The 23,124-nt window shown below is 41.4% G+C and overlaps 1 protein-coding gene across 2 annotated transcripts in view; it reads left to right on the top strand.

Moving 5' to 3' along the window:
• Positions 1 to 3,343: 3,343 nt before the first annotated feature.
• larp4aa (La ribonucleoprotein 4Aa) overlaps positions 3,344 to 23,124 on the top strand; it is a 37,380-nt gene continuing 17,599 nt past the window's right edge. For both annotated transcript variants that reach the window (XM_086128234.1, XM_086128228.1), the window contains exons 1-3: positions 3,344 to 3,917; positions 21,209 to 21,326; positions 22,529 to 22,687. In XM_086128234.1, coding sequence (XP_085984360.1) covers positions 3,801 to 3,917; positions 21,209 to 21,326; positions 22,529 to 22,687 — 394 coding nt within the window. In that variant the 5' untranslated portion in view covers positions 3,344 to 3,800. The remainder of the gene's footprint in view (positions 3,918 to 21,208; positions 21,327 to 22,528; positions 22,688 to 23,124) is intronic.

Below are 23,124 nucleotides of genomic sequence, written 5' to 3'. Positions count from 1 at the left end.
AAGAGTAGATTTGTTCCGAATGTAGTGCCCAAAACCAGCCGGGCCCAACATTCTTAAATAATGAGGAGTCCTGGAGAGTCTTTGGGGGCAGGCAGCCTACCTGATATTTTTTATGTCAATGTAGGTTTCCCACATGCACACAACCTGGGAAAACCAGAAAACTTGGCTTTCCCTCGCAATGATTGCAATATAACCCAAAATAGTTTTTGCAATGGGACCCCCCCCCCCCCTTTTTTTTTTTTTTTTTTAAAACGGAGTGGTTATTTTGTTTGGTTGAGAGTGTGGTAATCAATCAAACTTTATTTATATATCTGTAGCACTTTTCATCCATAAAAATGGAGGAGCCGACCACCTCCCGCCAACATACACAAATATATACAGTATCTCCACAAGCATGCCTATGCTCGCACACACACACACACACACAAACACACATTCAAAACATGCACACAACCTAAAAAGATGAGCCATAAGGATCCTTTTAACTCAACTCAACTCAACTGTATTTATAGAGCACTTTCAAACAGCCATTTTAAAAACATCTAGTCTCTACGAATCTGATGTCCTCTGGCAGGCTATTACCATAGTTGGGGACCAAAAGGCCAGTGCCAGAGGATCTCAGGATCCGCGATGGTTTATATGATAAAAGCAGGTAAATAAGATGGCCCAAGACCATTAAAACATTTAAAAACGAATAAAAGCACCTTAAAATCAATCGTAAAACACAGAGGGAGCCAATTTTAAAACTGGTGTAATGTGTTCCCGCCCTCTGCTGGTTGTCAGGACTCGTGCGGCTAAGTTTTGGAGTACAGTAATTGAAAGCTTAGAATACTCTTTTTAGGAAGACCAGAGAGTAGGGCCAATAACTAAAACCTCAGTTTTGTCCTGATTGAGCTGTAGGAAATTCTCTGCCAATACAATTTAAAAGGTTATCAATAAGCCCTGTGTTGTCAGGAGACACAGCCATATGCAGCTGTGTATCATCAGCGTTGCTGTGGAAGCTGATGCCATATTTCCTGATGACGTCCCCGAGGAGAAGCGTGTAAAAATTCCAAGGTATTGGGCCTAAAACTGAACCTTGGAGTATCCCACATTTAATTTCATGGACTCTGGAGGAACAAGTATCCAAACTTACAAAATAACATCTGTGGGATAGGAATGAAACCAGTTCAAAACAGGACCAGAGATGCCCACCGGGTTTTTAAGTCTGTTTAATAGAATAATAAGAGCTGTCTCTGTACTATGGTTCATCCTAAAACCAGACTGATATTTCTCAAAAATATTCATATTAAAATACCCCTTATGATGATTAAAATATATGGACCTTTGTTTCCCTTGCCTGGATGTGGGTCACTGGGGGTCCCCTCTAGAGCCAGGCGTGGAGGTGGGGTTTGCTGGCGAGTGCATGGTGATCGCGCCTACATCCATGGGGCCCGGCCAGGCTCAGCCCGCAAAGGTAACATGGGTCCCCCTTCCCAATAACATGTTCAAACATATAAGGGTGTTCTTATGTGATGTGGATTTGGCACCAAGACACCCATGGCCGCAATTGGATGATTGACTTTGTGGTTGTATCATCGGATTTGTGGCCTCAAGTTTTGCACACTTGGGTGAAGAGAGGGGCGGAGCTGTAAACTGATGACCACCTGGTGGTGATTTGGCTCCCCTGGTGGGGGAAGATGCGGGTCTGACCTGGCAGACCCAAACGTATTGTGAGAGTTTGTTGGAAGCATCTGGCAGAACCCCATCGGACGTTTCAACTCCCACCTGCGGCATAGCTTTATTGCCACATTTGCCACCGTTGACAGTGAATGCTACTGTGATGGACTCTGAGTCACTCTGTTGGTGATGAATTTTCCACATTTAAAGAAGTAGAACATAATATGAAATGTGTATTTTTTTATGTATTATTTTTTGTGCTGGTAGGTGTATCTACAGGTATATCATTGTTGTGAATCCAGTTAGAACTCCAAAAATGAGGATCTTGGTTTTGTAACATTCGTAGTACAGGGGCTCAATCATACAGTTTACTTATGTTATAAAAAACATTTGTATCTCATCTTTAAGAACTATTTGTTTATAAACTTGTTTTAGGTACAATTTCTTTTAGCTTTTATGTTAAATACATAAATAAACTTAATTAAGTACAATCCACGCCAGTGGAATAAAATGCTTGTTTGAAGAGACGCGGTCTTGATGGAAGGCGTTTCGCCATCCTGCGAGGATATGGTTGTGCTTTCCACTTCTTGGACTCCACACAGGATCACTGGTGGCGGTGTATGGCTTTACGTCCACGTAACACTGAGAAATTTGCTTCTGATCTTGGCAAACACACTTTTTCTGGATCTGGATGCTGTAGCTTTACATCATAATACTGCATGATTAGTTTGGTCAGAATGTCTGGTGTCCAAAACAATGGGCTGTACTGCCAGGCCAGGCTAAGGTGAAGACGACCTCCTACTCTGATGAGCCCCATTTTTCTTTCACTCACTCACTCACGTCTCGGAACATCACTATTTAATTAATAGTATCTTGTAACTTGTAAATTTTTGCTAACCAGACCCCCTCCCCCTACACACAAATGGTGTATGGAGTCTTACCCATTCAAACCCAGTTCTGTTGTTTTGCTCACGTGACGTAAGTGAAATGATCTGAGGCTTCGGAACTCTCAGCGAATCAATCGCCAGTGTAACCTACCACAATAATATAGAAAAGTGAAAACGTTTTTCGATTTAAAAAGTGACAGAGAGAAGAAAATGTATTTCTGTCGGTCTGATCGCATGTCGTGTCTCTCATTAGTTTCGCTGCCCGGTAACTTGTTTACCAACTTAGCCTTTGTATGTTCCATATCGGTTTCAAGATCTTGATAAAATGATTATCGTTGTGAACAACTGGGTTAAAGGTATATACAGTTTCAGTCCATCTGTTTTGTATGTCTGAATATTTTTCTGTCGGGAAATTGTGAAGAATGAATTCTTTGTAATAGTGTCTGAACAGCAACGTTAAAGCCCCTAAATTCCATTACAGCAGATAAAACATGGCACAAAGTGCACCGGTCACTTTGTCAAATGAAGTTTCAAGCCTTTCAAAACAATGCCTGCACGCTTGAAGGCGTACAGTGATGCGTACATCTATGTACAGTACTGTCAAACACTGCGGTCAAGCCGGCCTCCACTCACAAAATCGAAGTCAAATTAGCCGCAGTTGTCAAACTGCTCACTGTTCAGTCGCCTCTCTTCCCCCGCCCACCCACTTCGATTCTCACGCACGCGCAGAGAGAATCCAAAGGGCTCGACCCAGAACTGAAACCGGAAACGGAAGCGCTGTCACAGAGGTCACCGAGTACTCGCGGTGGTTGCCGGGACGTCGGCGGACGATGTGCCTGCGCCGAGTGTAGGTGCGTGTCCCCAGCGTCCGCTCCGGTCGTCCAATCTAGAATGCGCGATTGAGCAGCGTGCTTTGTGACAAAGTGACCGAGGACACTGCACCGTGCGAGGGGCCATGGTTACAGTCTTTGGGTTTTATTAGCGTCGTGGCACAGACTACAGGTTTGACTCGTTGAGCTAGCCCGCTTCATTGATTCGTAGCACGCTAGGTCCGGAGCATAACCGCTAGCCGGCTAGCCAGCTAGCCTGAGAGATAAGCTAGTTAGCGAGCGTCACTGGCCCATCCAGTCGAGCAGGTGGGGGGGACGGACTGCCCGGCGGACTGGTGAACGCGGCCGGCAGAGGAGGCGGGCGCCAGGCAGGCCGGCGGGGTCGGGAGAACGCGACGGGGTGGAAGAGTGTCAGGAGCGGCTGATGAGTTCAGACCAGAGCGGAGAGCCGCCGCTGCTGCAGGAGGAGGCTGATCCCGGACCGAAGACCGGCGGGGAAGACGAGGCTCCACCGAGGAACGAGGAAGGCTCGGGCGGCATGGTGAGTCAGGCCTGCTGGCTAACGAAAGTTGCTCGTTACGACACGGAGACCCACCGGGACCTCTGCATGATAAGCCACATTTTTAGCTTACTCCCAACATTATTTTGACCTGTTAAATCACAAAATTGTCGCATGTTTTGTGGTCCTCGTGACTGTTCGAACGTTGTCTCGCTGTGATCGTGGTATTGAGTCCAATGCGCAGGCATTCCCGTCAACGCACGCTTACAACCGTATTCCTTTGGACCTTACTTGCGACAGATAGCTAGCTTAACATTAGCTGCCCACCGGGAAGCTCATTAAGTCGTTTGCTGACTAATCATTACCCAATCAGTTATGAAGCCGCTGTGCGTGTATGATTGATGGATTTGTTTTGGGTCCCAAGTGGTTTAGAGGAATGTTCACAGTTCGCATTCCAACAACTTTGATGACTGTCTTTTAAGTTAAACGTCCCTTCGCCCCGAACCTTGCCGTTAGCATAATCGGTTGTGTGTGTGGCTAACGCTAGGCTAGCTAGCAGCCGTGACATGCGTCGCGACGACCCGGCCTGCGCAGCTCAGTCAGCTGACTCGACTCCACTTGGCTGGCTGTGACACAGAAGCACGCGTTGTCACTCAGAGGCGAGTCTGGGGACGATTACGTCGATCATGTCGTGAAATGGCGTCCAGGGAGGAGACGTGTTTTCTTGAAACCAGCTGTTATCAGGCCGCGAGGGTAGCTCTTACCACAAGGGCATGGACCTCTGTTTGCAGGTGGCTGCTGACAATGTCAAAAGACAACGAACACAGTAAAGCCATTCACTGCTTGCCTCTTGTTCGTAATACAGACTAAAGTGGATATTAACAAAAGCTGATAATAATGTGGTTCTGCGCACCTCAGTTGCAAGCTTTATTTATCATTATTTATTATCATTAGTTCTACCAACAGTGAACATTAGCATTACTACACCTTGTGACGAATGTTTTATTGATAAAGTTACCATGCTACAACCAGTAAATTATAGAATAACCAATACTGTTTCATAATATTTTTCACAGCGATTAGCCTACAAATCTAATGACCAACTTGCCTCGTAACCGTGCCTCGCGTTGTATCTCGCTCTCGCGTTCTGTGCATACGTCACAGGTGAGTTTAGTGATACGCCCTTTGGACGATTCATACGAAAAAATCAGACTAGCATTCCCATTTCTTAAATATCGTAATTAGTAGACCTTGGTGAGTTTTTTTTCGCCGCCATCTCAAACTTTCATCCGCGCCATTCCTCAGTTTGCGGACTAAAATAGCAACCCGCATGCGCACATAACGTCATCTGTTGCGCCCCCCCCCCCCAACACTGAAAACAAAACGAAAGTAAATTAGAAGAAACACACTCACACACCACATCACAAACACACATACAGGCGGAGTGAAATCGCGTTGATCACAGTCAATTCGTGTGCGGTGACTTTTATAGTTAAACTATTTTTCGGTACCGTGAAAATGACGCCACGGAAACGACACGCTACCGGAAACGATTGTTACTGTGAAATCCTCAGGCTTGCCGTAGTTTTTTTGTTTGTTTGTTTTGACTGAGAAATTTCCTTGCGTCCCAAAAACGCACATTGTTTGGAACTGTGCGTCCCGTGGGTTAATTATGCGTCTCGGACGCGGGACGCAGAGGTAACGAGATGGCTGATCTCTAAACATTCTCTGAGTACTACTATTATTACCACTCCCACTAATACGACATTAATTAATTTAATACCTTCAACTTCACAATAATAATAAAAAATAATTAAATCAACCATGATTTTAAACTATGTATTATCAATATTCATCATTCCAAACATGAGAAAGCATTCTGCAAACATAACTGGAATCGAGCAAAAGGACTGCAAATCCCAACGGCCAAACCCGGAAGTGAACTGCCGACATGATTGACTCCAGCTGTAACGCAAATTACTTGGTTCAAACAAACATTCTAGTGCCACCGCACAAACGTGACGACTGTGCAAAAATAACTAAATAAAAAACACCACGTTACAGAAAGACTTTACACGCCATTTAAACTGCCGATCGCGAACGGAACAAACCATGATTGAAACTAACTGTGATGCCGCTCTTTATACGTTGCGCTAACTGTCAGCTGTCAGTGGCAGACCCGCCCCTCTTAAAGCGCCAGATTAATCCATCAATATGCGTTTCCCTGAATGGAATTTATTTGATTCCTTCGTGATTTTTGCGGTCCTTGGACCCACTTTATACCTGTGGACAAGGGATTCGAGGCTCTAATCCCTCATTGTGTCTGAGGACCGGCAACCCGAGGCCAAGGACTTGACTCCCAAGGCCAAGGACCATGGACCGACCTTCAGTCCTCGAGGCCAAGGACCGGCTCGAGGACCACAACACTGCTGCCTACTTGGGTGTCAACTTGCAAAAAAAAAGTATCATCACAATAAGTGATTATGTGGTAGTAAATATATAATTTGGGAAAAATACCATCATCATAAATCACCATATTATGCCTACAATATCAGATTGTGTTGATTTGATGCGTTTTATTTAAAATAATCATTGATCATCAATCTTTCCGCTTCATCTATAAATTATGTGGGATTTCTATCAATCTACATAAGATGACATTTGACAAGAAGAACGATGGTGGTGAAATCGCCTTGCTATTTTACTTGCGTACATTTCGTGGTTATCATTTACTCTTTGTTACAATGTATCAAAAAATCACTTGGCTTCCATACTTAATTGTAGCAGGTGGGGGTGTCAAACATAAAATAATCAGTGAGATTTAATACCGGTCGAAGCGTTAAAATAAAATCTTAATATTTTTGTCCCCTAAGACTTTTGTTAAGTCCTGCATATAGTTAGTTTCGATTTATTGTCATTGCATAAAAACACAACCCCCCCCCCCCCCGCCCCCTCCACAGAAAAACAAAGCAACAACATTCAGTCATCAGTAACCGCACAGAATGTAACGTAACATTTAAAATTGTTTCGATGAAAATGTTTTAAGTGCAATCATATTTGTGGGCAAGAGGCACATTTTTAAAAAAAGGATTATTTATCCCACATACGTATTGTGCTGGTGACTATGATGGTGATTCAGAGAACGAATGCCGTTTGGAAAAAAACTTTTTGAATTTGGTGGTGTGCGATCTAATTGATCTGTATCGCCTTTCTGGGGGTAAAAGAGTGAAAAGGTGATGACTGGGGTGAGAAGTGGCTGTACTGATGGTCCTGGCTCTTGCGTAGTAACGGGTGTTGGCAATGTCCTATAATGGTGGAAGAGAGAGGCCAATGACTTTTTCTGCAGTTTTTACAACTCTCTGTAGTGTTTTTTGTCCGCAACAGAGCAGCCTGCATACCATGACGTAATACAGTATGTTAAATGGTTTCACCAGTAGAGTAGTAAAAGGCTATCAGCAGTTTCTTACAGAGGTTGTTTCTTTTTAAAGTCCTGAGGAAGTAAATTCGTTTCCTGGACTTTTTAACAATTGCTGTGGTATTTGTAGTCCAGGAGAGGGTGTCTGTAATGTGTACTCCTAAGAAATATGTAACTGTGGACTATTTCCACACAGTCATCATTGATGAAAATAGGGGTTAGGTCAGCTCTGCGTTTCCTAAAGTCCAATATGAGTTCTTTAGTTTTATTTGTATTTAAAATATAATAAATGGAAATATCGGCAGTGTGTAAAAGATTTTCAGTCTTTTCCATGTTCAATTGTTCAAAAGTGTTTACATATAAATGTTCAAAATGTACAAGCATTGTAATTATCCATATAGTATTTTGTTGAACTACAGGTAGTGTAGAAGTTAAATTATTTTAAAGTTGTTTACAGGGTTCGTATGGGTCCTTAAAGTTTTTTTAAAAATCAATAAAAAAGTTGTAAAATTATGTACTTAATTGTCCATAATTTTCAGAGAAATAGTTTAAAATCCATAAAAATTAACCTGCGGTGTTCATTTCATTTGTGTATGTCATTTTCCCCACCCTTCCAATTCATAGTTTTGTCGGAACATGCAGGACCTGGTACCCGCTCTGCTTTTTCCGCCGTCTCCGATTAGTTCCGATGATGACCACGCGCCTCAGCAGTCGATAGTCCGCTGCTCTCTGCTGTGTGTGCGTCAGCTAAGCTTAGCTGTTGTTTCAACTAGGCTAGCGTTTTGTTGTCGTAGATCAAAGCGTATTTGATTTGTGACGTCGGTTGCTTGGTTGAAACCAAAAGACGTGCGCGTGCGTACATGTTGGCGCGGACGCACACACAGCAGAGAGCAGCGGACTTTCGACTGCTGAGGCGCGCTTCGCTCGAGTGGCGTCGCTACAAATATTCCGGGACAATGCTATTTTCAAGTGGCGTGGCTGGAAAAGCTGGAGTTCCGTGTATGGGTCGGAAAAATTGCTGGCGATTATACGTCGGCCTACTGCGGAGTGTGCAAGAAGGGCATCTCCGTGAGAGGTAAAATTTGTCATAGCCTCCTGGTCAAGTCAAATGCATTGAGGCACACAGCAAAACAGAAGAAAATCGATCGCCAAGAACTTGCAAAAGAGATTGAGGAGAAAACTAAGTCACTGTCTGCTCTTCCCTAATTTTCATATCAGTTTCATATTTGTCATTCTAAAACATGTCTGATCATTGAAGGTGATATGAGGGAAAATAATAGGGTTGGACCATTTGGGATTTAGACTTCTGACATGCATTTCAGCTGTTAAAGTATACTGGATAAGATGGGCAATCAGTACATCAGTTAGTGAAACCAGCTTTTTCTAAACCCTGTCCAGGTGACCCATATGACCAATAGCTCTGTTCTTAGTGTTTTGTTTATTCGAAAATAAATTGAAGTTATATATTTTCTCAATTTAAAATTTTCTTTGTGTGTTTTATTTGAGAATTAATTAAAAAGTTTTTTTTCATTTTCCTACCTGTAGCAAAGCTAAAATTTGACATACAGTATGTCAAATAAAGGGTTATGTGATTGCCCATAAAAATAAAGATGTGCCCTTCCTATGTGGCTTTCTGTTCAGCCCGTGTATTGCTGAGCGGGCATTAAATCCACCGTGAATCCCCCGCTGAATGGAGAAAAAGTCCTTAAAAATGGCTAAATTGGTCCACAAAAGTCATTGAAAAAAGGTCCGTCAATAAAAAGCAAGTGGAAGAGTGGGAATCCTGGTTTAGCTTTCAGCTATTATTTCACAACTCTTTAGTGGTGGATAAAGTTTTTTGCCATGACATTGTAACAACTTCCTTTTAGTCTGTCTTTTAGTCATGTAAAATAACAGATCTATTTTGACGCTGCTGTGTTGCAAACAATTATTACAGTTAAAATACATGGCAAATATATTGTTAATCTTGACATCATACCTATACATCAACAAATATGGTCATGCTGTACCGCCCCCCAAAAGGGTGCGACCAAATCCAGTGTGGTGCGACCCCCTGAAAAAGTTTGTAGCACCAGTGCAAAAGTTAATGTAGAGCCCTGTATTGTTGTAAAACAATATATGCTGACTGGAGCAACACTATATTATCAAATGTATTTGCGCTCCCATCCAAATGATCAGGTGTCCTAATCACTTGGCACGGCCTGGCCGCAGATGTATAAAATCAAGCACCTAAGCATGCAGACTGTTTTGACAAACATTTATGAAAGAATGTGTCGCTCTCAGGAGCGTGGAAATGTCATAGGGTGCCAACCGTGCAACAAATTCAGTTGTGAAATTTCCTCGCTCTTAAATATTCCATAGTCAACTGTCAGCTTTATGATAAGAAAATGGAAGAGTTTGGGAACAACAGCAACTCGGCAACAAAGTGGTAGGCCATGTAAACTGACGGCAAGGGGTCAACGGATGCTGAGGCGCATGGTGCATAGAGGTCGCCGACTTTCTGAACAGTCGATTGCTACAGAGCTCCAAACTTGATGTGGCGTTCAGATTAGCCCAAGTACAGTATGCAGAGAATGGGTGTCCCTGGCAGAGCTGCCGCATCCAAGCCCATTCATCACAAAGTGCAATGCAAAGCACCGGATGTAGTGGTGTCAAGCTCGCCGCGACTGGACTAGAGAGCAGTGGAAATGTGTTCTCTGGAGTAATGAATCATGCTTTTCCATCTGGCAATCTGATGGACAAGTCTGGATTTCAAGGTTGTCAAGAGAACGGTCCATTTCGGACTGCATTGTGTCACGTTTGAAATTTGGTGGAGGAGAAATTATGGTGTTAGGGTTGCTTTTCAGGAGTTGGGCTTGGCCCCTAAGTTCCAGTGAAAGGAACTTTGAATGCATCAGGTTACCAAAACACTTCGGACAATTCCACGCTTGCAGCCTTGTGGGAACTGTTTGGAGCGGACACCTTCCTCTACCAACATAACTGTAGTGCACAAAGGAAGGTCCATCAAGCCATGGATGACGGAGTCCGGTGTGGATGAACTTGACTGGCCTGCACAGAGTCTTGATGTGAACCCGATAGAACACCTTTAGGCTGAATTCGAGCGTAGACAGAGAGTCAGGTCTTCTCGACCAACATCAGTGTGTGACCTCACCAATGCGTCTTTGGAAGACTTGTCAAAAATTCCCATGAACACACTGCTCAAGCTTATGGACAGGCTTCCTCTGAGAGTTGAAGCTGTAATAGCTGCAAAAGGTGGGCTGGCGTCAGTTTGAACCCGATGGGTTCGGAATGGGATGCCACTTTAGTTCTGATGTGAGTCAGGGCAGGTGAGCAAACACCTTTGATAATATAGTGTAGGTATTTTTATACTAGCATTTACTCCGGAGTAAATTTTTAAACCACCTCCTGAGCGGGGTTAAATTTGCTCACTCAAAAAATTGAGCCTGTCTTGAATATTTTTCTGTCCTTCTTAAACTGCTTTATTTATTCATACAAACATGGCAACAATCAATTTTAGTGAGTGTGTCATGTGTAATGTAAACCATGTAAAGCTGCTGAGTTGTAATCTAGAGCACTTTGTCCTGCTTTTGAAATCGGTTGCAATTATCTATCAAGTTAACTGGCAATATATATACCACAAATGATTTTTAATGTTTGTCCCCAAGTAAAACGTTTGAATTTGAGAAAATTCTCCCATTTATTGAGCTACATAGTCATTAAACTCCTTGGTGACTATTACAGAACAATCAATAGCTGGCTGTTGTTTTCAAATACACTCGATTCAAAATATACGTGTCCATAGTGTCAAATTATGAGCGCATGGATGGAATCCTCTGTAATGGTTTGCAACTAACAATGCTGCTGATATGTGTGGAGTCACCAACAACACAACAGAACTACCATAGCAATGACAATGTAGGACTCTACCAGCGGGAACACATGGACCAAGTAGGTAATTTCATCGTGCACAATTGACAGCACAGCATCACAGCGCTAAGCTAATAACTGCTGCCTATAAAGTTTACCATTCTTCCAATCCCGATGGGTCTCGTTTCCACTCTATGTCCGGCCTTTGGGGCACATTCCCCGCATCCTGAACATCTGGCTCGTACACGTATGGTCCAACAACATCCTCTTCTTCCACCTTTTCAAACACCTAGATCACGGGTGTAAAAGTCAAGGCCCGGGGGCCAGATCCGGCCTGCCACGCCATTTTATGTGGCCCGCTGGAGCAAATCATGTGTGTCAACTTGCATGATCCTTTCTGAAATCTGGACCGAAATGTCAAAGTGTCATGGGTAATAAATAATGTTGAGATTTTACTTCGGCCCTCCAAGGGAAGCCGCAACAAAAAATGAGTTTGACACCCTTGACCTAGAGCCTCTCAGATAAGTTTGAAACGTCACTTTCTGAATTGATTTTCTGACTAGCTTTCATACACTTTCCAGATTGAGCTGTGCCCTTGTTTTTCTTTAAATGACATCACATATCTGGGTTTGTCACTCGCCAGACTCTCACTTTGGGAAAACGATTACTTTGTCGAATATACAAATTACAATTTATTTTTTTCATGCCTTAATATGTTTTATTTAATTACTTGTGACATAAAAATATCACATTTGACATTTTTGAAATTCACAATTGGTCTTTAAAAAGATGAGGAGCCTATCATTTTCATCATAGGTATGCCTCAACTATGAAAGATAAAACAAGGAACAATTCAGAAAATCACATTGTCTGATTTTGAAAGGATTTCTTTGCAAATTATGGTGGAACATAAGTATGAAGCTGTAACATTTATCTTGTGGATGCAAACACTTTGTTTTTCTCTTTCTTCTTTCTACCCGCAATCTTGCTGCTGTAGACTGTAAATTTCCCCAGTGTGAGACAAATAAAGGATATCTTATCTTATTAGGTCAGTAACACAGGTTAATCTCAATACTTTGTTATATGCCCTTTGTTGGCAATGACAGAGATCGAACGTTTTCTGTACAATGAAGGAGGTCATACTTTTTCTGTAAGTCTTCACACACTGCTGTGGGTATTTTGGCCCTTTCCTCCATGCAGAACTTTTGATGGAGCAGTGATGTTTTTGGGCTGTTACTGGACTTTCAACTCCTCCAAAGATTTTCTTTGCGGTTCTGGAGACTGGTGAGACCACTCAAAGGCCTTGAAATGCTTCTTACGAAGCCACTCCTTCGTTACCCAGGCGATGTGTGTTTAGGATCATTTCAGACAAAAGACCCAGCCACATTTCATCTTCAATGCCCTTGCTGGTGGAAGGAGGTTTTCACTCAAAATCTGACGATACATTCTTTCCTTCACACGGAGCAGAAGAACAGCCCCGAAGTGGGATGTACCCACTGTCATGCTGAACAGAAATCGTGTTCTTTGGATGCAACCGAGCATTCTTTCTCCTCCAAACACGACAAGTGGGAGTTGTTACCCAAAAGCTCTATTCTGGTTTTATCTGATCATATGACATTACCCCAACCCTCTTCTGGATCATCCAAATGTTCTCTAGCAAACTTCGAACCTGCCTGGACATGTACTGGCTTAAGCAGGGGAAGGTGTCTGGCACTGGGGGGTTTGATCCCTGCTGGCGTAGTGCGTTCCTAATGGTGTTTTTTGTGACTTTGGTCCTAGCTCTCTGCAGGTCATTCACAAGGCCCCGTCTGTGTGATTCTGGCATTTTTGCTCACCGTTGTGATCATTTTGACCCTACGGGGCGAGAGCTTACATGGAACCCCGGATCGAGGGAAATTGATTATCAGTGGTCTTGTATGTCTTCCATTTTCCAATATTTGCTCCCATGGTTGTTTTCTTTATACCAAATAGCATACTGTAATTATTGCCACAAACCTCAGCACAATAACTTATATGTGGAAAAAATTTAGAACAATCAAATACGGAACGATTAATGACCAAGAACGTGTTTGCTTAGTTTAATATTGCTCTGCATCTTTAGAGCTTGGACTGTAAATTAGACATTTTTTTCCAGTTAATTTGTCACCACCAAGAAATAGATTTTATTACTGTCAGTGGTCATCGCATCTATTTTTAGTTTTAATCAAGTTTAATGCCAGTTTAATTCTATTAAACCAATGTTTCACTTTCATCAATTCCATATTGTCATGTTTTTGGAGTTATACATTTTGGTCAGAACAAAAACTGTATCGTTTGTGAAGAAGATAAATGTGAACACATTTGATACACAAAATAAATCATTGCTGTAGACCAGTGTTTTTCAACCTTTACTTAGCCATGGCACATATTTCAGATTTGAATACAATTCACAGCACACCATTTAACAAACTGATTCACAAAACGTGTATGTGTAGTGGGGAAAAATAGTATTCAGTGAGCCGCTACTTGTGCCACTTGAAAAGATAAGACAGGCCCGTAATTTTCATCATAGGTAGACCTCAATTTTGAGAGAGAATATGAGAACCAAAAAAATCCAGAAAATCACAGATTGCATGGCAGTATTTTATATGCACATACAAATAATAAGATAGAAACACTAAAACGGTGAGGTAGCTAAATAGCGATTACCGTATTTTCCGCACGAAAAGGCGGACTGGATTATGCGGCGCATCTTCAATGAATGGCTGTTTTGCATACATTGGCGCATTATAAAGCGCAATCTATAATGCCTCCACGAGATGGTGCTACGCTCTTTCCATTCAACTCGAGAGGCGTTCATGACCGCCTCTGAAAAATGTAAATTTAACTATTACAGTAATGTAAATGAAACTACGAAAATTGAAAATAATGCATCAAAACAGAAAATCAAGCGAGGAAATCACAAAATAAATTCTATATCTTCCCCCCTACAGAACTTATTTTGTGATTTCCTCGCTTGATTTTCTTCGTAGTTTCATTGAAGTAATCATTAATTTACGTTTTTCAGAGGCGGCCATGAACGCCTCTCGAGCAGAACGGAAGTAGAGCAGGCACGGAGACGGACAAAGACGTACAGTACCTGTACTTGTTGAGACTGTGAAAACCATTAATAAAGGCTGCGTTTTAAAAAAATAAAACCACAGCTCTCCGTTTTTCAACAAATACAGGTGAGTCTTTGTCCATATCCGTGCCTTCTCTTCTGCCGTTCAACTCGAGAGGTGTTCATGACCGCCTCTGAAAAACGCATTGGCATTTCCTTGATCATAGCTTCAACAAAACGATCAGATGTCAGTAGTAGTTATTTATTCCTTTGTTGTGTATTCACAAATGATGAAATCCCAATATAAACTATGTAGGGGGGGGGCTATAGAATTTATTTTGTGATATCCTCGCTTGCTTTTCAGTTTTGATGCATTTTCAATTTTCGTAGTTTCATTGAAGTAATCGTTAATTTGAACGCCTCTCGAGTCGAACTGAAGAACAGAAGGCACGGAGACGGACAAAGACTTACCTGCATTTGTTGAGACTCTTTTAAAAAAACAACACCACAGCTCTCCTTTTTTCGGAGCCGCAATAAAAACTTATTTTATAAAGCAGCGACACAGTTCACTGAACCAACAGCAAGTTAGAACATTGGAAGCATCCTTCCAGGAAGGAGCCATCTTGGAGTCGCTGTATTACCATAATGACCATACACAAGACCCACCGGATTTTAAGGCGCTCTGTGAGCTTTTAAGAAAATGGAAGACTTTTTGGTGCGCCCTATAGTGTGGAAAATACGGTAATAATAATGGCGAATGGGTGGGGTAAAGTAAATCACACACAATAAAATTACAGGCCTCTTTCATCTACTTAGGTTGGAGAACTTGCACGATCGGTGGCTGAATATTTTTGTGTGTGTGTGTCTGTGTATGTGTGGGGGGGGGAGGGGGTTCTATCGATCTAATGTATTGTCCCATTCGGGCCTTTAAAGCCAATTTTTTGGGTGAAAGCGCCCAACTTGTGAACTCTGTGAGCCATGGCACTGCATTACCCACAATGCTTCTCTTTACACCGCAGATGTCCGAGATTACTTTTGCTGTGCATGTGTGTCACAGCCAAGGTTTGGAGCCAGCTGGGAAAGCAGAACACTTGACTGGTTCAACAAGAACAAAGCGGCCAAATAAATATCTAAAAAAACAACTCGCTGACAATTAAATTAATTCCCGTTCACCGATTAGGGGTCTTGTCATGTTTTATGCAATGCCAAATCTGGAAAAAAGTAAATGACCACTCCACTTGTGTGGTAGAATTTCCTGGAAGTTGTTTTGATACTTTTATTGAACATAACATAAAACATATATACAGTAATAATTTGACAGAAAATAAGGTAGATAAAAAAAGTAAAAAGAAAGAAATCAATCTTCATTCAACACAATTATTATGTTCAAGGGAGTAGGAAGAAGTAAAAAACTTATCTAGTCCTACCCCGTTATGTGATTGTATCTAATAAATCATTTTTATATCAATCAGAAAAGTAAGAAGAAAGAAGTCTCCATTAAGGCTCATACTTTACCCTTAACCGTGATATTTTTACAACTTTTGGTTTGTATCGGGATTATATACTTCCACACCCTGACACTCTTGTGTCAATTTTCTCTTAAATTCATAATGGATATTTATATACCTTTCTCTATTTATCAACTTAGTTCTGATTTATCATTATATTTAATGTTTTGAATTTATCATTTTAACTCTGATTGATGTAGGTTGTTTGTACTATTTTTTTGAATTTGTTTTTTAACTCGGCAAGCGATTTACTCATTTTCAGGTCCGTTTCGAGATTATTCCACAGATTAACACCTTTGATAGATACACTTCTTTGCTTGATGTTTGTTCTTGTTTTGAGTTTTTTGAATAAGTTGGTACCTCTTAAATCATAGCTGCTTTCTCGAATTTCGAAAAACTTCTGAATGTTTTGGCAGAGCAGGTTATTGTGTGCTTTGTACATTAATTGGGCGATTTTAAAGTCAACCAGGTCATAAAATTTCATCGTATTTAATTTGATAAATAGTGGATTTGTGGGTTCCGTATATTTTGATCTATTAATAATTCGAATTGCTTTTTTTTGTAGGTTGAGAATAGGGAGTGTGTTTGTTTTGCAGGCATTTCCCCATATTTCCACACAGTAGGTCATATATGGTAATAATAATGAAGTGTACAATGTGTACAAAGATCTCTTATTTAGCACTTCCTTGGTTTTGTAGAGGATCCCTACGGTTTTGGCTATTTTTCTTTTTACGTTATCGATATGTGGCTTCCAACATAGTTTTGAGTCTATTACTAATCCGAGAAACTTGGTTTCATACGCTCTTTCTATCTCAATTGAGTTTACCATAATTTTAGCTTGGTGTTTGATTGGTCTTGTGCCAAAAACAATTAACTTCGATTTTTTCAGGTTAAGTGACAATTTATTTCTGTCGAACCAGTTTTTTAATTTGTTTAATTCGTTTTCTACGGTTGTCAGGAGCTGTTTCAGATTTATTCCAGAACAGTAGAAAGTTGTATCATCAGCAAATAGGACACATTTAAATTGTTTTGAGACCTTGCAGATATCATTTATATATAAGATGAATAGTTTTGGACCAAGCACTGACCCCTGAGGAACTCCGTGAGTGATTTTTAGTTGATTAGTTTTTTTATTGTTGAGTTGCACGTACTGATATCTGTTTTCTAAATAACTTTTTATCCATTTATAAGCTACACCTCTAATGCCATATCTTTCTAGTTTTTTCAATAATATACTGTGATCTATTGTGTCAAAAGCTTTTTTTAGATCTAGGAAAACCCCAACAGTAAATTCTTTGTTGTCTATATTAGTGGCTATTGCTTCCACAAACTCCATAACTGCCATTGAGGTGGTCCGCTTTTCCCTGAAGCCATATTGATTCTCACTTAACAGCGCATGCTTTTGTATAAAGCTATCAAGTCTGCGAGAAAATAGTTTTTCTAATATTTTTGAAAATTGTGGTAGTAGTGATATTGGTCTATAATTTGTAAACCGATGTCTTTCTCCACTTTTATAGATTGGAATAACTTTAGCAATTTTCATTTTTGATGGAAAGATACCAGCTTTGAATGACAGGTTGCATATGTGCGTGAAAGGTCGCACTACATATTCTATAATCTGCTTTATTATTGTCATGTCAATATTAAAGCAATCAGTTGACTTTTTATTTTTAAAAGTTTTTATAATATTTGATACTTCTTCTTGTTTTACAGCAGTAAGGAACATCGTGGAGGAGTTTTTTTCTACATATCTATCTATTTCAAACAAGTTTGTTGGATCAGGAATTTGTTTTGCTAGGTTACTGCCGATGTTGACAAAATACTCATTAAATTCGGTTGCTATTTCTGCAGTTTTTTCCAAAATAGTATTTTTGCCTTTGATAAAATACTCTGGATAATCCATTTTTTTAGGACTATTTCTGATTACTTGGTTAAGTATCTTCCATATTTCTTGTGTGTTACTTTTATTCTGCTCTAATAGTGCATGATAATGATCTCTTTTACTGGTTCTTATAATATTTACTAGTTTATTTTTATAGGTCTTATATTTTTTTTCTGCTTCTTCAGTTCTCAATTTTAAAAACAATTTATATAAATTGTTTTTCTTTTTACATGCGTTTTCTATGCCTTTCGTTATCCATGGCTTACTTGGGTCTTTATACTTTTTGGAGACTTTAGTTAATGGAAAATGTTTATCATATAAGGAGATTATGGTAGACTGAAATACTTCAAACGCTGTATTTGGGTCTTCGTTTGAATAGACCTCGGTCCAGTTTTGTTTTTCTAGGTCTTGCTTAAAGGCGTCGGTGGAGCGTTCGGTTCTTAGTCTTATTTCTGTTATGCGAGTTGTTGACTTAGCTTTTCTATCAAAATAATTATGAAAAACTGCAAAAACAGGTAGGTGGTCACTTATGTCATTAATGAGAAGTCCACTTTCCATTTTATGGTCAATCTTATTTATAAATATGTTATCTATTAATGTGGCCGTGTCAACTGTTATTCTGCTAGGTTTCAGGATTACTGGGAAAAAGCTGTTGCTGTACATAGTATTTATGAAGTCGGTTGTTTTTTTGTGTCCATTTGGGTTTAATAAGTCAATGTTAAAGTCACCACATATTATTCGTGTTTTCTTATCGTTGTTGTAACTGAGCATATCTGTTAGTTTTTTATTGAATGTGGCAATACATGATCCTGGTGTCCTATAGATGCAACTTATGATGATATTTGATGCCTTTTTATTATGTATTTCAATGGTTAGACATTCCATTAGGTTTTCTATTGTGTTTGTCAATCTCTCGATTTTACTGCATTTAAGTGCTTTGTCTACATATATTGCAACCCCCCCCTCCTTTTTTGTTTTCCCTATTAGTTGCAAACATTTCATAACCTTCTATTTCCATTTCAGTTGTTTTATCTTCATCAAGCCAAGTTTCTGATATGGCAATTATTTTGAATTTATTGAATTTAGTCAGGTATTCTTTGATTTTTGTGAAGTTTTTATAGAGACTTCTACTGTTTAAGTGTATTACTGAAAGTGCATTTTCCAATTTTATATTAGTGTTGAATTGTTCATCCAGGTAATAGTCAGAGTTTGTTACCCTTTGTTTGTTCTGGAAGAAGTTGTTGTCTGGGTCCAAATTGTTCTCGGGATCGAATGGCTTATAGTCAATATCTTCAAAGGGTTGGAAGTCCATGTTTTTGGGATGTGAATTTCCCGCTCCCACGCGGTCGTCGCTGGCTCCCTCGCGGTCGTCGTTGGTTCTCTCGCTGTCGTCGTTGGTTCTCTCGCTGTCGTCGCTCGCTCTCTCGCCGTCATCACTGGCTCCCTCGCGGTTGCTGGCTGGACGTCTCCTGGGTCCCTCGTGGTCGCTGGCTCCCTTGCGGTCGTCGCCGACTCCCTCACGCTCGCTGGCTGGCTGCCTCCTGGCTCTCTCACGCGCGCTGGCTGGTTGTCTCCCGGCTCCCTCAGGCTCGCTGTCTCCCGGCTCCCTCGCGGTCACTGGCTCCCCTGCTGTCGTCGCTGGTTTCCTCTCGGTCGTCTCTGGCTCCCTTGCGGTGGTCGCTGGCTGGTTGTCTCCCGGCTTCCTCGCGGTCGCTGGCTTCCCTGCAGTCGTCGCTGGCTTCCTCGCGGTCATCACTGGCCCCCTCACGGTCGGTCGTCGCTGGCTCCCTCGCGGTCGGTCGGTCTTGAAAAAGTTATTGTCCGGGTCCAAGTTGTTCTCAGGGTCAAATGTCTTGTGGTCAGTAGGGTTGGAAGTCATCAAAGGGTTGGAAGGGTCATCAAAGGGTTCGAAGTCCATGTTTTTGGTATGTGAATTTCCTGCTTCAGTAGGGTCAGAGTTTTTATCTTCGGGTGGTGAATAATTCTCAGTATGCTGCTTGATGGTGTTGAACTCGAGCCTGTTGTGTTGGAGTACTGGTGCGGGGGTGGACGATAAGTTTGTCATGTCTTAAGTAGGCAGTTTCCCCTCTGTCACGTGCAGCTTTTAATTTTGGGAGGAGCTCTTTTCTTTTTTGTCGTACGGCATCTGTAAAGTCTTCGTTGATGTAGATGTTGGAGCCTTTTAAGTATTTTGCTTTTTGTAGGATCCTTGATCTGTCCTTGTATTTGAGAAATTTCACCACAACTGGCCTCGGACGAGGTCTTCCAGGTTCTTGTCTTCCTGTGCGGTGAGCTCTCTCCACCTCAATTTGCCCCTGTATCAGCAGCTTCTCCTTGAGGATTTTTTGAACTTTTTCCTCTGTTTCAGTCCACGTTTCTCCCGGTTTTTCCTCAATTCCATCAATTACCAAGTTGTTTCTTCTTGACTGTCCTTCCAAGTAGTCCATCTTGTCTGTTAATACAAGCATGCCGTCACATATTTTGTAGAATTCTGTTTGCATGTCTTTGGAATGGCCAGTTTGACAGATTAGATTTTTTTTAATGTCGTCTACCTCTTTTTGGGTAAAGTTGATGCTGGTTTTTATTTCTTGGACTTCCCTGGTAAAAGTGTCAAGTCGTGAGTTTGTTGAGTCTATTATCATCTTGACAAATCCTTTGAAGTTTTCCTGTTGTTGTTGCAAGAGCGCCGTAAAAAGCTCTTTTTGTTGCTGGAGTAATTCGTTTACTTGAGTGAGGGTCAGGAAATCCTCATCCTGCTTTGTGTCTTGCTTCTGTTTGGGTGGCATTTTGTCGGGTCTCGTTGCTAGCCAGTTGTATGCTAGTTTGTGACGTGTCCAGTGGGCTTGCTGCTGGGTGTTTCTAACGTGGCAAGTGGGGTTGCCGGCTCCCTCACGCTCGCTGGCGTTCGGCTGGTTGGTCTCTGGTGGTGGGTTCCAGCTGCGTAGCGACTTTTCGCAATTAGCTTCCGTGCTAACGTCCGCGGTTAGCTTCCGTGCTAACGAGCTAGCGTTTCGTCCAACCCCCTCTTCACGTCGCCAATTTCTACACACGCGAATTATGCACCACGCTTGTCACAGAAGGTCCCAAATCAAAGTCTTTTGTTGTCAAAAAGTGAATTGTAGTTGTCCTCCGCAGTTACGAGACAGTTGTCATACTGAACGCCTAGTCAGAGTGCTTTGTTAGTTAACTCAAATCTAAGTAGGTAATTAAATTTTCATATTAATTCATGGTTACTTTGCCTTTGTTTTATTTTTATTTTTTTTAAATCTTATTGTAATGCACATTAATCTATTGCTTCTATTTGTGAAATTTTAAATCGGCATCGTAGTATTGAGGGGAAAAAAGTGCAGTTATCTTTTTCAAAATTGTTCAGCCTGAGTTGAGTGATATTTTTTTTCTCACCAAATTAGGCTCTCAATTGCTTAACTTATACTAACTTAGAATACCCTTAATAAAAATTGTTAGGTTTAGCCTGGAGCCAGAGATCATTTTATTCAAGTCACACAAAATGGAGCCGTTTGCTTAACGCTTTGTGCTCACACACACATAAATAAAACGTGTTTTTTTTTTTCTCCCTTCAAGGTCACATCGAAAGGCACCAGTTTAAACCCAAATGCCAAGGTGTGGCAGGAGATGCCGGTGACCCCCAGTGAGGCGGTGACCAGCAGCCCCCACTGGCTCTCTCCGGACCTCAGCGATGGTGAGTTTAAGTGCCCCATCTATTCAGTCTTTATTTAATTCTAGCGTTGCATCTTTCGTAATTAATTGCAATAACCAAATGCAAACGTTATGCCACTAACTTGAAGTAACAGTCTACTACTTTTAAATGTTTCTAATATTGAATAATAAATAGTAAGTGGGGTGTAACTCGTTGTCAGAGATGTTTGCTCGGACAGTTGAACAGACCCAGGAAGAGATTGTCTTTTCTGCCGGCAGGAGGCGCAGTTTTCTACGAAGCCACTCCGTGTGCGCTTCTGAACTGACACCTGACCTCTGCAGCCCCTGCCGGCTTTTGATTAATCGTGAATGCAAATTACAAGTGATATATCAGAAAAACACTCCCTTCTTCATTTACATGTCATGCCTCTCAGCCCAGCCCACCGATACGCACCTCAGAGGCCAAAATCTCTCGGTATTAACAATGGATACATTGTTAATTCAATGGGTATATTTCGCATGAATTGAGACAATGGAACAAACTCAAGGACATCTTATCGTGCTGCCCACCTGAAGTTGAACATTCCTGTTTGTACAATCAGTTGACAAGGCCTCAGTTTCATTCAGCTCAAGTTGGCCCTTTTTCCTGTGTGCTCTAAATACATGTGTTTGAGGTCAATCAAGCATACAACAAAATGAAACTTTTAAACATAACTGAGTTTGTCTATACTCGTATGGCGCTCTTCTATCTTTGCTATTCAAAGCAATTCACACTATTAGCTAATTTATCCACTGACAATGCAGCAACTGGGGCTTCAGTATATCGCCCAAGGACACGACATGGTTGCAATGGCTGAGGATCACACCCCCAACCTCTGGGTTGGCAGACAATCACTCTGCCACAAACCCATGCCGCCCCCACAAAAAGAGTTTGTGAGCTTCACAGAAACAGTGTTACCGCTGAATTTTGCTTTCCTTATTTAATTAACGAGATGGTGATAAGTCAGGGGCATACGAGTCTGAGTTCAGTGGCTTGGGAAAGAAAAAAAAAGGTTCTGCCTGACATGTGTCACCCAAGCCGTTGACTTCATCTATTTACTATTATAGAATATAAGTGACAATGTCCAACCTTGCTGGAAAGCTGAAGGCTTTAATTAACACTTAGAGTCCTGGACAGGGCACAATGCGGTTTAAAATGTTGACGAGGTGTCAGTTATTCACTTGACTGAATGTAACACTTCCCAGGTTACACTGAGCCGTCGCCTGCTGTTTGCAAGCCGTACACTGTGGGATTCACAAACCCGGATGAAAGCAGCACAGCAACAGCTGAGATTGCAGTCAATGGAATGGACCCTCCAGAATTGGCTTTCCCCCCTGCTGAGCTCACCACTGCAGGGACGGCAGGTTTGTCATGCCGTACCACAAACACAACCCTCAATCTAGATTAAGCCTTTGCGTGCGCACGCGCACACACACACACACGAGCACACACACGGGACATGAAGCTTTCTATTTTTGATGGAGCTCTGATCTGATAGTTACGCAAATTTTTAACCTTTGCTAACTGGGTTGTAAAAGTCATAGGTAGAGTAAATATTTAGATTACAAATATTAATATTATAAATATAAATAGTCACGAAGGGCGGCCCGGTGGTCCAGTGTTTAGCACGTCGACCTCACAGTGCAAAGGTCGTGGGTTCGATCCCGGCTCGGGCCTTCCTGTGTGGAGTTTGCATGTTCTCCCCGGGCCACTTCTGAGAGAGAACATGAACTAGAGAGGGAACGATGAGGACGCAGTTAAAAGTTAAATGACTATCATTTTTATTCTTAACATTATGCAC

The sequence above is a fragment of the Hippocampus guttulatus genome, chromosome 1, assembly GCF_054856545.1.
Source record: "Hippocampus guttulatus isolate MCC_2025c chromosome 1, RoL_Hgut_1.0, whole genome shotgun sequence".
In the NCBI taxonomy this organism is placed as follows: domain Eukaryota; kingdom Metazoa; phylum Chordata; class Actinopteri; order Syngnathiformes; family Syngnathidae; genus Hippocampus; species Hippocampus guttulatus.
The sequence above is the reverse complement of the archived record's forward strand: the minus strand, read 5'-3'. Positions and strand labels throughout refer to the sequence as shown.